Source organism: Achroia grisella, unplaced genomic scaffold (genome assembly GCF_030625045.1).
Source record: "Achroia grisella isolate CSIRO2021 unplaced genomic scaffold, CSIRO_AGI_Agris_v1 utg794, whole genome shotgun sequence".
In the NCBI taxonomy this organism is placed as follows: domain Eukaryota; kingdom Metazoa; phylum Arthropoda; class Insecta; order Lepidoptera; family Pyralidae; genus Achroia; species Achroia grisella.
The window spans coordinates 3778546-3795318 of NW_026713026.1; the positions used below are offsets into that span (position 1 = coordinate 3778546).

General features: G+C 29.4%; 2 protein-coding genes across 5 annotated transcripts in view; one reads left to right on the forward strand and one right to left on the reverse strand.

The window, feature by feature from the left end:
* LOC131851591 (dual specificity calcium/calmodulin-dependent 3',5'-cyclic nucleotide phosphodiesterase 1) overlaps window positions 1–16773 on the forward strand; it is a 377466-nt gene that overhangs the window by 260144 nt on the left and 100549 nt on the right. The window lies entirely within an intron of this gene.
* Window positions 102–15097, reverse strand: LOC131851596 (maltase 2-like). Its single transcript, XM_059202111.1, has 12 exons — window positions 15071–15097; window positions 14563–14724; window positions 14007–14186; window positions 11701–11858; window positions 11325–11450; window positions 10571–10827; window positions 9974–10172; window positions 8957–9064; window positions 7058–7208; window positions 3847–4042; window positions 610–747; window positions 102–189 (listed from the first exon to the last, which is right to left on the reverse strand). Exons 2-12 carry the CDS (start codon window positions 14720–14722, stop codon window positions 120–122), a joined length of 1743 nt encoding a protein of 580 aa, XP_059058094.1. The 5' UTR covers window positions 14723–14724; window positions 15071–15097; the 3' UTR covers window positions 102–119.

A 16773-nucleotide genomic window follows, 5' to 3' on the forward strand; every position in this document is an offset into this window, starting at 1 on the left:
TTTCTTCACTATTTTTATGTTGAAAGGAGAGTTTATAATAGGTATATGAATAAATACACCATATTTAATATAGCTTCAGATTTATTAGATACATTCTATAATTGAAATATCAAAAATAATCAGACCTGCATTCTGAGTACTAAAGCTTCGTCTGAAGCAAGATCCAAATTAGTGGCTTGAACATTATCACTGAAAATGAATGTACATATTTTATATTATTATCACATATTGCTAATTAAAAATCATAAACTATATGGTTATCTATTGGAATATGGCTATAAATGCGACGATTAAAAAATCCACCAGATGTTAAGTAGTAACCAAAGGGTTACATGATGTTATATGGTATCACAAGGGTTATATGATAATTCTCGAATGAATCATAATTTAGATAAAGATCTAAATTATGATTCATTCGAGAATTATCATCATCTGTTTATTTCAGAGGATTAAGGTTCATTCATACTCTGTAATATTACTTTTTATTGTACCCTTCAAGAATAACATACCACAAGTTACTTGGTCCATGAAATAGATGAGATAGATAAATGACATTTTACTAAATCTACCTACCTGTAAAAAATTAATATATTGCATAAATTAAATTACCTATAAGACCTCGATGATAGAACATTGCTCGCTTCCACTTCCAGTTGTCCGAAAATTAAATCAAATGCTGTCAGATTAACAATGTGATCGCTTCTTCCGACGTTTATTACTATCACATAAGAATCGTCATTATACCATCTGAAAACATGAAATAGAATAAGACGACTTTTACTGTGAGTTACCTCAGCTATTGCTGATATAAAATTCAACCTTAATGAGGCGTGTACAGCGCTAATTTTCAGTCTGCCCGCATAAGATTTAAAATTTTATACTAATAAGAAAAAGAAATAAGCAAATTACATTTCCGCAGAATTACTATCCTTATTATTATCCCAACAAGTATACCAAACCATAAATACCAAAATTATCTCAATTTTATGTTATTAAACTAATTGAACTACTTCCTATTACATTGCCGTCATTAAAAACCTACGTGAATTGTTCAGAACTCGTCTATGGTATTCGATATTGGAAAATCTCGGGGAAATGTAACAGATATTATATTGAAGCTCCGGGAAATGAAAGCATATTAAGTCTTACGTTGACCACAATGACAACTATTAACTAACAACACTCTATCTATGACTACGGGTGTTAACATATGTTATAACCCGTGTGAATAAAATAGTTGACCCGCGCAACTTCGTCTGCGTTAAATTTCACCCGTTTTGCTACATTTTTTATTACATCTCTAATCCTATTGGTCATAGAATCATGTTCACTATTAAAAACGAAATGAAGCTTTAAAATCTCTTCAGTAGATCTACCCTACAATCTCACAAACTTTACCTCCTTATAATGTTAGTACATAAGTGTATATATATTTAAGTATAGACATATTGCCACGACTGACATACCAGATGACCATACATCTAAAGTCACAGAATCTAATGAAACAGAAGGCGAACCTACTGCCACCTAGCGTGTAAATTTTTGGTTCGATATTAGTGTTTAGTTTACCGTAGAAATACACACAAATAATACATTTTTTGCATAGATCTCTTGACTGTAGTTGCAACAGTCTTATACTATTTATGTGTAATTTAAATGTCACTTAGAAAATATCATACTACAACCACATTCTTAATATAAATATTAATAATATGAAGTTAGAAATATTTATCTAAGTAAAATAATAATTTCATCCTATGACTCACATTTCCTTTCTAAACAAATATTGTGACTAATACATAGTAAAGATAATTTTCCATTTCATAATCATAGTGATAAGAGACAGTTCAAGACAAAATACATATCAATGATTATGTCAACCGTAACACGACTCGCAATCCATGCAGAATGGCGGATGAAATAATTAAGACTACTTTGTGTAAATTTAATGATATTATATAATTTCTAAATTTGGTTTAAGTTATGAAACCTATTAAGTTCTTGTCAATTCATATTAACTTAGTAAGTGACAAATAACATAACTTATACCACATATAAGAAAATATAACTGAATACTTTTGCTTCATCATTTATTCCTTATTTTTATATTTTTTATGAAGCTATGCTTTTTAGGTTCAACAATGTGATATACGAGACTAAAATATATAATTCAGAATCATTCTATTCTTCTCTTCTCAAGTTCTATAATAATTATATTTAATTAAAAGTATACCAATATTATTAACATTACTATTAATAATTATACTATTGACGGCCTCAATGGTGTAGGTAGATGTTTAGTGTAGCGCTTTACCCAAAGGTCAGATTCAATTTCTTGCACAAACACCTACAAACTTTTCTATTAATTACTGCGATTAGTATGATTGTTTGTATTTCTCTGGGTGTTTTCTATGTACTACATATGTAGATAGAACAAAATGTATGTACCTCTTAGTCTAGCACCCATAACACAAACTCTACTTAGCTTGGGACTAGATGGCTCTGTGTGAATTATCAAGCAAAAAAAACGGCAAAATTATATTTTTGATGGATTTCGTGTAGATTATACCAACGAGTCACGTAGGATATATTTCTTTCGAGTACAAATATCTAGTAAATAATAAATATTATTCTAACAAGTAAAATCATTTAAACAGAAAATAATGTAAATAAAAAAATAAATACTGTGAATGGATTGGAACGTGACAGTTCACCCCTTTCAACCATAAAATTGGGTCAAGTAGATAACATTAAGCCGCTATCAATGACATTACGACACGAATATATTGTTAAGTTCACAGTTACGTTGCAGGAAAGAAATAAATTAACAGTTTATTATAAAAATAATTATATAAGCATACATACAAAATTATGAATGATGCACCATAAGTCACAAATGAAACTGTACTTGTACTATAAGTAATAGACAAGTAACAGGCATTAAATATGTATAAGAAAGCAATATTCAAATATAAGCCGATATTTTTTAATAATAAATTATTATCATATCTCAATACAACTCAGACAGCGCCATCTATGTAGTTTCAAATTAAGGATACCTTGTATGAGTTGTTATGAGTACGTATAATGACGTACTAGACAATAGATACATTTTTGGTAAATGCCTAAATAATACATACAGACAATTACCAAACTAATATAAACATTCATATGAATATAAATGTTTGTACCATGCAAGGTATTTAACCTATAACCATCGAAAGTAGGGCAGTGTGCCTAACCGCTGGACCACCTAATGGCTAAGATAAAAGAAAACCTTTTAAACCCTTCACACTAACTGGATCACGCGACATCCCGAATTTTTGTCTTATCTATGCTCCTTGTAGAAATATAGAATTTCTACAAAGGGTAAAATAAAATTATATCCGGTGGATATAGAACTCTTTCAAAGACAATACGATAAACCCCTTTCTATTATAGGTACCTTGGATATAAGGTACAATTAGATCTGTTGAGAAAAATAATTTATAAAAGACAATCTTTTCAGTGATACTCAGTTTTCGTTATTCACTAAATAATTGTGATTAAATAAATAAACAATAATGATATTTTAAATATCATGAATGTTATCTGTTAGCCTAGTATATAGTTAACTATATCCCAAATATTATTAATTGAAATCTGACAACATAAAAAGAGTTGTGTATATACAATATATGTAAATATTTCTATGACTGATCTTTGATAGCACCTCAACTTGGAAAACTGCTACGTTGGATTCATAATATACCGTAATTATCAAAATATAATGGAATATGGACATGTCAAGAGTTAAATCTGGAATTATAAAGGTACATTAACTACTTAAGCCAAACATTATAATACCTTTTAAAAGCAAACACGTCACTGTTCAGTGCTAAAGATTCGTAACGGCCAAACTTGAAGGCAGGTCGAATACGCAGATTTGTCAGTGTACGGTACACCTGGTAATGACTTCGAACAGCTGATCTTTGGTTGGCCACGTTCAACTGTTCATAGCTATCAGCAACTGGTAGCCATGTTCTATCGGCTGAAGAAAATCCTTTAAAAAAGCAAACATATTAATTCCTGTCCCATCCCCATGTCCTAAATTGGACTTTATAATTTATAAATGTATAAATGTCATGACGTATCTATCTTAAAATCCAATTACTTACGAGATTAGTTAGACAATAGGTTAGTAATCGCACAGGTATGGAGACTGCATTGTTAGCAATACAGGCTAACTTAGACATTCATGGAAACAATCATTATAAGGTCCTGATGATTTCGCCATATTTCCCTAACTAACCTTATCCAATATTCTATAATGGAGACTCTGTTAGTATAATATCATTAATATAAGTAGGTGCATCATTACGTAATGGATCATTAATAACCGAGTTCAATTGACTTCTATTCCTACATACAACATGATGCATTTACAACCCTTTTCATGAGTACTCGTCAGTTCCAGGCACTGTTAACTACTTCGTCAGATAAAACTTGATCTACCTGATCGTAATAACTAAGTCTAAGAGTAATTTGTCATCAAATGGATTGCTAAATAAGAGACAAGACATCTTAGTCCTTTGGAATAGCAACGTATGGGTAGTATCATACTTGTCAGATGATAACGTAACGTCCGTAATGCTGTGTATATATATAGATGACGGTTTACGATTACCATTAAATGGGCCGTCAACTTGTTTATCATTCCAATTACATAAAAAATCTTTTACAGTTGATATATCAAACGACATTCAACATAAGACTTGCTTTTAGCCAGTACCAATATAGAATCTTTTAATAACTAAGAATACTATTTATTACTTTCTTTTATATTATATTTACTCAATTTTACATTGACAGCTTCTTAAATAAATTCAACAATAATTGAATAATATACTTAATAGAAAGATTTCATATGTAAAAAGGATGTCACCAAAATGGATTCCATTTTGTTCGTGCCATGAATTCATGTTTCGCCTTAAAATTGATGGAAATTCGTACCCCGGGTACGATAATGTATTCTTTATATTATCCGATTACAGGATTTACGCTGTAAATTTCTTTAACAACAAACATAATATAACCTAAAATAATTTCGTCTAAGGTTTATTATTACAGTTATATATTTTAAAATAACAATTTATTCTTCTGCAATAGGCGGCTTTATTGCTATACATATTACTTGTATTTTTTGTTGTATGATACAAACAACTTGTATTCTATCTTTAACGGCTATGATGGGACCGCTATTATTTATGTAGTGTTCTGTAGCAGTAGTACTAGAAAGAGAGAGATGAAGAGAAATCAATCGTAACTATTTACATATTTATATTGTAGAAGTATTTACAAACTATAAATGTACATAAGAAGTATATTTACAACAAGATTCGCTTCCGAATGCAGGCCTGTTATTTTTCTTGTTCCGTCGTAAATAGGCAATGGTGTTGCCGCACGATGATAGTAAATTCGCCACATATCTATGTACTCGTATGTATGTACACGATTAAAGTACATTAATGTCGTTCAATATTAACTCTACTCTTTTATACGTTCATATTATGGTATGATCTAGTCTGATTTAAATAAAACTATCGACTAATTTGTATCTAAATAGAAAATTAGTACGAAAACGTCACAAAAGCAGTCATGGCATCAGTTTGTGACGTCACTCCTAAAGCCAGCACTGGATATAGCTTTCCAAATGCAAATGCTAACAAAGCCATGTATGGCCCGTGTTTGAACATGTGTATAAAGTTAGAACATTTGCTCTTTGCCAGCACATGTCAGTTTTCAAGCACACAGCAAAGCGTTCTATGTTCAAATAGTGCAAACTGGTTTAATTACGCAAAGTCCAACCCAAAGTAGTAGCTAATATAATCTATATGTGAATATATATGAAAATTAATCCTTATTGTCTTGATCACGCAACAAATAATTATAAGTCATTTGCCAAATGGAAAAATACTAACAATAGGTCGTCAGGATCCACATGACGTGTGCAAAAATTCAATTGGTTGGTTAATAGAATTACTGGTAAATCAAATAAAATCGCTATATCCTTCACGTAGTCTAACTAAAAAAATATATTTTCTATAAGGTTTTGTGGAACGTAACGTAAGAAAATTGAGATATTTTTAGAAACTAATGATTATTTGAACTTTGCTTATTTGACAGTTCTACTCAATGTTAAGGCTAGGCAATACGGCAATATCTGTTATATTGCCGTCAGCTAGTAAATATTAATTAAATAAAATATCGCAATGCACCATCACAGACCGCTGACAGCGATACTTATTAACTTTTTTATTGTAACTACATATATAGTATGTATCGACAGAAAAACACCCAGTCTAAGACTAATAAGTATATAAATGAATATAAATATTTACATTTATCGGGGCATCAAGTCCATGATATTATACAGTACTAAAAATGAAGAAATTGAGATCTGAGACTATATAATTCATGAGAACTGACAGAAAAATAAAACAAAAACTTGACTCGGTTATGAAACTACAGGTACCAAAAAGCTAAAAAATCAACAACCCGTAATGATCTAGAAATTACAACTTTTGAGGGTTTTATCTAAAAAACTGAGTAACGCTTTTATCAAATGTAGCTTAAATTTTAAAATTTTTTGACGAACTCGAAGGTCTAGCATACCGCTTTACGTTCGATAGTCGCGGGTTCAATTCCGAAATATTTATATTAATGATTATGATTGTTTGTATCGGTATAGTTGTTTTATATGTAGGTATAATATATATGTATTTCCGAAAAAAAACTATGTATTTGTAACAGTTATCTATCTAGTGCCCATAATACAAGCTGTAGCTAGGTTGACTTGGATCTAGATGGCGCTGCGTGAATTATCATAAGATTATTATTATTACTATCTAACTTAGTTTAGATTACAAGTAAAATTCTTAACTTCTTGTTTAAAAAATGTTGCTTTTTAATCTAATATTATTTATTATTTATTTACTCATTTATGATGATACTTTTAATACAGCATTTCCATGTAACTATTTTATCAATAAAGTTACTTAAATAAATAAGTACATACCTCCATTTTTACCGTTGTTCCATTGAAAGGGCGTACGTACAGGATCCCGTGAAATCTCTATAAAATTGACAGGGTCGTCTGTGTTGCACGCTCGCGGGTCCTTCGTGTCACTCCACGGAACAAATCCATTTACCATTCCAATTTCCTCGCCCTGTCATGTATATACATTTTCAATTTCTGTTTTATAAATTTAGCTATTTACGGAGCATTATATCTTATATATAAAATTCTCGTGTCACAGTTTTCGTTCCCATACTCCTCCGAAACGGCTTGACCGATTCTCATTAAATTTTGTGATCGTATTGAGTAGGTCTGGGAATCGGCCAACATCTATTTTTCATCCCCCTAAATGTTAGGGGTAGTCCACCCCTAAATTTTTTTATTATATTTTAAGGCAAAACAACGTTTGGCGGGATAGCTAGTTCCTGTATAAAATAGTAGTTTAAAGAACGGCACAACCTACAGCAATTTTGTATTCAGATATATTAAACCTTATTTAAAAATAGACGACCGGTATTTTAATTCTGATAGGGGCATATATATATATAATTTTTGTTGTAGTTATTATAGACGAGACTATTGTAGTCTTATTAATTTCTATGTTTTCGGCGTATTATATTATAACAGAATTAGACTAAATTGTATACATTATTTCCCTATTGAAAGGAAAATATACGTTTATATACTGTTTCAAATTTGATGCGGTCATTATACGTATAATTAGTCAATCTTACCACTAAATAAAGTAAATAAGAACTTAATAAAAAAAACAAGGGGTAAGACCCCGTGATTTACTAATTACACATATAAATATACCTTTATACTTATATTTGTACATGTTTTCATTTCACTGGTTTAATTTACATAGGTTTCGTCAAAATTGTAGTTTCTAGTTACCTAATGGAGTCAGGTGTTATTTTGTGGGTAACAATCTCACTAACTAATGGATTACTTATTATGATTACAGTTACCGTTTGATTTATGATACCATTCATGTATAGGAGTATAATTATGGTGTAAGATTCAAAGAAAAACACTGCGACTAGTAGAATATAGCTTTTAAGAGTATATTAGTAAGAATAATAAAATAGTAAAAGTAGAGTATAATAGAATAATAAAATATAGATTTTACTATTTTTACCCACAATTTCGAACAGAATTATTGTATGACGAGGATTTAAATTAGCTTGTGTTTTTTTAATTCCAAATATTACCCAAATTTCATGACTATTGTTGAAGTATATTCATATAAGTCTACTGTTAAAATTAACAAATTAAATCATGAACAATATTCTAAATGTTTTCTATATCTGATCTTTGATCCAAAGAGGTTGTATATCCTTTTTATCAGGGCAAAAGGTAGCTCCCGTGTACGTAGTATACATAATAAATATATAATGTATTTCTGGATAACTTATTTTATATTTAGAATAGCAAACGAAGATGACTGCCCACGTGATGGAAAGAGTGTATCACCACCCACTTTCAAATAGTACTGTAACAGTATCACGAACATTATATATAAGAGCATCACCGTATAATTAAGGTATTTAATTTTAAATCTATATTTATTCGTTGTATCCTAAAATAAACTTTACTCCTGATGCTTGCGGGTCCAATTCCTTATACCATGCAAATACATATTTGTATTCATGAGTATGAGTATTTGTATTGTTCCGTGTGTTATCTATATGTATTATGTACATATTTACAATAAAGTTCTATTTAAGAATTTTTGTTAGTAATCCAGCATCCATAAGACAAGCACTGCTTAGTTTAAGACTAGATAGCGCTATATGAATGATCCACGGTAAAAAAGTAAATAATATTTATATATATATCATTATTCTATTTTTAGCTTATCTACAGTTTGTAATCATGATTTACAATAACAATTACCATGTATGTAATAGCAATTCCGGGCAAAAGTAGAACAAGCATATTAAACGCGTCCACTAATTCAGGCCTGAATCGTGACGCTATCCGGCTTTTATCGTGATTGCCAAACTGTAACAAATAATTATCAGTAATATCACTCCCGTAATTTTATTGATTACTGTAGGATCTCAGTGAATACAGAGATTGATTGCGTCATTCAAAGATGTACCTCTACGTCTCTGACTAAGTAATCATTATAATATTGTTCATTTACATATACATATGTTATATAAAATCAAATTTATTGTTGACAATCTCATCAATCAATAATAGTAATAAAATACTTTAAATAACTCATTGTCATACAAGTTAATAATAATGTACATAATTTATTTACTGAAGCATCAATACACACATATTGCTGCACATGTCGGATTTAACACATAGAGTCAACAATGATATAATATTATTGATATGATAGATATTTTTAATTTACTATTATTACATGTCTTATACGTAATAATTATACATATACGTGTAAGTAATATAGAGTCTATTAAGTAATAACCTTTTTTATTTACTGCAATATAACCCATTCCTAATGACGTAAAAAAACACAAGGCACATAGAATAAGAGGATGCTAAATTCAACTTCTTAAGTGTATTCGGCGTATCTTAGCTCCATTTTTATTATTTTGTTTATTTACACTGTATTTAATATAATATAGATATAATAAAAGTTAAAATTTTTACAATTACAATTTTTAATAAGACTAGTTTATCGATGTTAGGAATATTTTTCTACATTTTTTACATATGGTTATTTAGGCACTAAAATATTGATTCTGCTCTAATCTATATAATATTTTATTTAAAATAATAGTTTTACTTTTACAAAGCAATGTTATTTTTTATTTAATTATAATTATATATTTTTTAAAAGTAATTATGAATATATATATTTAAAATATATACCAATAAAATCCATATATATAATTGCACATAATATATATATATGGATTTTATTGGAATACGTACCACCCAATTGGCTTGTTTCTTCAAGGGTTTGTAAGTCAGCCAGCGATCCACCGTATATTTTATATCTCTCGCGTCAGAATCCTTATCCAAGTCCTCTATAAGAGCCAAATTGAATGGGATATGTGCTCCTGAGTGGATACCCTCCCCGTAATATCTCACTGCACTTTTAATATTTGTATTCGCATCCGTCATCATAATTCTGAAGAGGAAAGAAAGGAAAGTAATAAACTATTTATGAAGAAAATTACGCCAGGAATTGTATGATTAAATTTTGTGAATAAACAAGATTTCTTTTTATTCCGAGCTATATATACGAGCAAGGTCGTGAATTTTTTATTATAAAGACATTTTTTTTATGCTAAGTATAATAATTGGATAGTTGATGCTTACATTTAGTTCAAAAGTGAAATGGAAAGTTTGAGTTAATGAAAAGTATGTGATGTGAAGTATTTTTTTAAATCTCACAAGTATATTTGCTAATTAATAAGAAATTGCATCAATTCCATTCCATATTGTATGGTATACCATAGTCTGCTAACTCCTCAACCAAATACAAAAATTTTAGAACTAAACAGTATTTTGTATAAACATTTGTACCTTGTAAGGTTATCTCTAATTGTAATAGCATCAAAAACATCTCTAAACTGTGCGACCATATCGTACACTTCTTCTTGATCTTGTGTATATATATGGTCTAGGTAGCCGTAATCATCAGGACCTAACCCTGGTTTACCAGTTAACGGTTCGTCGGGATACCGGCCACCGTACATATCCTTATCAGCTTCAAAAATATGGTTGACAGATGTCAACCGCATACCAGCTACACCTTTTTCTAGCCAGAACTTAATTATATTCTGCAATTAATTAAAAACAAAGGCAAGGTTAATTTTGTAGAGTCTAGTCTCTTCAAGTTGTATACGCAGATTTAATTATCATTATTTAATAATGATTCAATGAAATCGTTTCAATTATGCAACGGATTTAGTTGCAGTTTTTAGAAATAGGTAGAATGATTCAAGAAGAGGGTTTATATGTATAATATTATAAAATAAAATTTACAGATTTGTAATGCACTTATGCGAAGCTGGGTTGGTTCGCTAGTGTGTAATAGCTCTTACCACTTTTTACATTCCACTTATAAGAACTTCCAGTAATTCTCCATATACGTTGACTAGCTGTATCTCGTAGCTTTTATCATATTTTATTCTAATACATCCATTATATAGTCTTCTATTGAAACTCACCTCATATATTTCCACGTTTAAATATTAGTACGATACAATATTTCACTAACTTTTCCCAATGGTAGCTTTATGTTGTATACATGCTGTGTATACAATTATGTACCTACCTTAATTTCATCTACGACCACAGGATTTCTAAAATTCAGATCAGGTTGTGCCTCTCCAAATTGATGTAAATAATACTGATCTCTATTGGGCATGAAGGTCCAAGCAGATTTTCTAAATACACTGATCTGAAAGAATTTATTAAAAACTTTACGACGCGTATAATTTTCGTTTTAATACGAATGTGAATATAAATTAATGGTATTGCCAGGTTTTAAATATTGCAGGTACTAACAATAATTTTAAACTTATCAACATCCATAATTATTTTTTTGTTTAAACATAAGTTTCCATGAAACTTTTAATTGGTTTATTCAACGGAATTTTAGACAAGTAGAATTAAAGACAATGACATACTCGGAATTTGTATCAACGTACCCAATTATTCGGAGGTTGCTTTTGTCCGTGATCGTCGAGGTGACCATTTTCCCAGATATACCAGTCGTTATAATATTCATCTTTGTTAGATGATTTGATAAACCATTCACTCTCATTACTGGTGTGATTTGGAACAAAATCCAGCACAATTTTTATGTCTGTGTAGACAGAAATAATGATTGAATTTATACTAATGAGAATTTCTAGAGAGAAGTGACAAATAACGTTAAAGATTTTCCTAATCTTCTTTGAGTTCAATAATACAGACGTTATTATACGTATTTATTCCCGCCACTTGCAGTATTGGTAAAAAATATTTTCATTGTCTATTCAATAAAGTACCCACAAGATATTTGTCTGAACTAGATATTTTCCTGTTCCTTATACATCAGTTTCTATTCATTATTCATGACGCATCCCAAGCCTAATTGGCAAGGAAGACAGAAGGTATTTTTGGTATAGCAGTTGAAATTGTATTTTTTGTTTTCTATGCTCGTTTTTCTAAACAATATACAGTTGATATATAAACAACAAGATTTGGTTTTCATATCAGAATATCAATCTTAAACCCAAAGAAAATATAACTAGTTTATTTCATCCGTCTTCCTAACTCACACTACTTATTAAGTAAAGATATTAGCAAATGTCATCATCATCTCTATTTCTTTGTCCTATTTCATTTGAAGTTGGCGAAGTGTTTTCCTCTTCCATTCATATCTATTCGCAATCATCTTGTCATTCACTCCTTTTTTCACAATCTAGTCATCTCTTTTTCGACCTTTCTCTGCTCTTATGATCTCTTATACTAAATGATAGTCAAAGTTTAACCTACTAATAAATAAATGCCATTAAATGTCATTAAACATTTCATTCATTATAGAAGTACCGTAAAATAAACGAAAGAAGTGCAGATCATCATTACTAAGTCACATATTTCATCAAGTAAATTGACCAAGAATTAAGTATGACGATTTCCAGAATGCACCACGTGGATAGCGACACCAATGTACTCAGTAAAGAATGAGACTTATAAAAGGCCCCAAAACTGATATAAGAAATAATATTAATTCAATTTTGTAGCAAATGACTTGAAAGATAAATAGAGACAGTGAAACATGCATCATCACTCTTGTATAATATATTGTTATCGAGCACTACACATGGTTCTTAAATCACGTTCAAAATTTATAAATAAAACTCTTTAAAAATAAATATAATAAATTGGATATAATAATATTATCAACAAAACATTTAGTTGTTCATCGAATAAAACTGAGCAAAAGCAACATTAAATTTGGGTGGAAATTCAAATAAAATCTAGTTAGCAAACTTTAAAATCACTGATGCGCTGCGTAAACAAATTTGAGAGTTAAAGAACACGGATCATTCGTCCATGGGTAGGTAATGCATATATTTGCATAATGGATTGTACGATGAATAATAAACCTGCGAAATGGCTTTTTATTTTCACAAATTCTATTCGTTTCCGTAATATCTACGATATTATGGTTATTATAGATTGTATAAACGGATAAATTTGTTTATACAATCTTACAAGTGCTAAATAAGCATAAAGCATAATAAGCACAATAAGCATAAATAAGCATAAGGGCTAACTCGTCTGCGGAATTTTGTAAAATTCCAAAGACATTTTTTTTCTATCTTTGCGTATAATGAAATCGTGACGAAGTAAAAGCTGCCTGCTTGTTAATATTGCATATAAAATGGCAGGAAAATGGGTATGAAATTTTTAAGAAATAGATTTTTAAATATATTTTAACATATAAATAGAAAGCTGAGAATAATGTATAATATAATAAGCCAGATTGGTGAAATATGTATATTTTTTTAATTATTATATTTTTAATAAACTAGATAGCATCATTAAAATGTTTCAATTATATTAATTTATTTTATATTTATTTCAATAATATTATTATATTATTGTTGTTTAATATCATCAATAAGTGGTATCTACAAATGTATGCAGTAGTAGGTAAAAGCGATCAAGGTTGCGAGTACAGTTATTATTTTATAAAATTTAATAAATCGCTTAGAACTATTGCACTCCTTTACGTTTTAATTATTTATTTATTTGACTTCAATGCACATAATACAAAAGTTAGTATAGTACATTTGGCGGACTTAACACCATTCGGCAGTTTCTACCAGTTAACCATTAGTAGTAACAGAGAATAATAGTTGGCAGTGCAAATTTACTTTTTGATAAATAAAATGATAAATACAATATATACCTAACCGGTACAATAATGAATAATAAATAAAATAATAATCGAAATACTCACTGAGATCTTTAGATTTTCTCAAAAGATGTTCAAAATCTTCCATAGAACCATATTCTGGTTGTATAGCGTAGAAATCAGATACGTCATAACCAAAATCGTGCATAGGTGATTTGAAAATCGATGATAGCCAAGCGACATCAACACCTATTTCTTTTAGATATTCCAATCTTGATGTTATACCTGATATTATACAGAGACTATAAGAAAATGAGATTACAGGTAATAATAATAATAAAGTTGAGAAAATGTAGCATAAATAATAATAATATTTCAGTACAATTCACACAGGGCAATCTAGTTATGAGTATTAGACATCTGGTACAATTACACAGATACTTTTTTTTTGTAAATGCATACATAATATACATAGAAACCACCCAGACCGATACAAACAATCATATCATACTCATATTTGTGGCGTGCGAGGAATCGAATCTGAGACCTTCGGAAATAAGCGGTATGCTAAACCATTAAACCACCGAGGCCGTCGAGGTAGGTGCACATAGGCATTCTTTATCTGTGTTATTCTTTATATACAGTGTATAGATAGTCTTACCATTGATGTCGCCGATACCATCTCCGTCACTATCCATGAAAGATCTGGGATATATTTGATAGAAAATAGCTGTTTCCCACCAATCTTGTTTGATGTTTACATTTTCGTATCTCCCTTGGACAGTTGTAACGATGACTACCAATATCCAAATATTCCACATTACTAAAAAATATATATTATATTAATTTATTATAAATTACGTATAAGATTATTCTTTATTTCTTTCCATTCGATAGTTTAAGAAAATAAGTCTAAGGTATGTATTTATGGGTCTAGTTTAAAATTCATTTAATTGTTTTATAATTAATTGTTTTAAAAGAAAACTAACGAAAAATATGAAAAAATTATAAAAATTACGTATTGGTAGGTACGTTGTTAACGTAATATTAAATCTATATATAATTTACCTAATTACAAAACATAGTAAAATTGACCATATGCCACATATGTTGCTATTCTTGAAAATAAAGTTATTAAGTTTGTACCTAGTAATTTTCAATATATTTACCAACGTCTAACTCTTTATAATTTTCTGCACCAGTGAACGCCGTAAAAAATGCAATAATACTGTAATTTTGTAACAAGACAGAGTCAACTGATGTTTTAAAAAATAATGAATGTTTGCCAATTGTATCACAAATTGTTATAAATGTTTAATGAATCTTGCAATAATATTTTGGTTTCTTTCCGGTATAGCCTCTAATAACAGGAACGGCTGGACGGTACGATTAAAATATATATATAAACGATATATTACACAAGTCAATGTCTAAAAATTTACTCCCTAAATTGGTATAAATACCGATTATTTCTATTGGTTTAATGTACTCACCCATCACTCAAATATTTAATGCCGGACTAAAACCACGATGCAATACCACGGTATTAAATAGTATTGCATTAAGAATATTTTAAAACATCGTTAATTTATTTACATTTGCTACAGACAAACTTCAATTGTGTCTTATATAATTTTTTAAATAACAATTGGAGTGTCACGGTAATGTTATTAAAAAAGAAGCAACCATTGTATGGGTATTGAGTCGTATCTAATTATTTAGACTAACAGCCTAACCCCTACTTCACAAGGGTGGATAATACATACTGGGTTATTATTAAAGTTTTAGTGGCTATCTCATTCTCATGCTTTAAGAATTTTATGAAATTGGTTCAGCAATTTTTGATTTATTCATTAGATACATACAAAAATACAAATCTTACTTCTTTATTTTATAATTTTAGTATATATGATGTGCGTATGTACTCGATCATACTAACTCTCGGTCTTAGTATTCTAGTGGTTTAGCACACAACATTTTTATTCATAAGTATGATATATAGTTGTCATAAATTTTGTTTTTTTTTTTATATATTATGTGTTTACGAGAATTCTTTAGTTATTAACAATAGTACAAGCTTTGCTTAGCTTGAGACTAGGTAGCGCTGTGTCAATTGTATTGAATTATTATCATTATTATTGTTAATTGATTAATCTATCGCCCAAAACCCTTATTTCCGAATTTCTGACAGTTTATTGACAAGTACATGTCCTAAAATGGTGTGAAATTAGACCTCGTCGTAGAATTTATTTATTCACAACGATTAGAGAGATTATTTTGTAATAAGTATACTAATGTAATTATTGCATATAATAATGATAAATTTCTTCTTTTCAGGTAAGCGACACTTCTTTACATTTCAACTCAGACAATTACATCTTCGTTTTAACTTGTAACTTAGTACGTACGTAAGTAATCACTGTATCGGTATAGAGTGTAAGAGGTATCTTTAGAAAATGTACTATTACTATGACTTAATTTATTTTTTTGTTCGATATCTTTTCCTGATTTTTAAACTTTCGCGTTTAATACACAGCTAGCTAGCTAGCGAATGCACCATATTCGAAATGATAAATAAAAGTATTCACGTCTCGTAAATAGGTACCTTTATTTATCATAAAATTATTCATGTTAATACTCGTTTAACTATATTAATAAATTGATATTTTTAATTATAATTTCAGGTCATTACTATTTTACACAATGTAATGACTCTTACCCATCACTTCATTTACTAGATTCATGCTGATATTATAAATATGAAAATGTGTCTATTACTTTTCATATCTAAATGGCTGATTTAATATTAATGAAATTTTCACATGAAGATAGATTATATCACGATGGAATGGGATATGTCTATAAATAAATA

Coding starts and splice junctions, on each gene's coding strand:
- LOC131851596 (XM_059202111.1), bottom strand. CDS start 14,722: ATGTGGAATATTTGGATATTGGTAGTCATCGTTACAACTGTCCAAGGG. Junction 10,828..11,324: donor TGGTCGTAGATGAAATTAAG/GTAGGTACATAA, acceptor AATTAATTGCAG/AATATAATTAAGTTCTGGCT. Junction 7,209..8,956: donor GAATTGCTATTACATACATG/GTAATTGTTATT, acceptor TATACATGACAG/GGCGAGGAAATTGGAATGGT.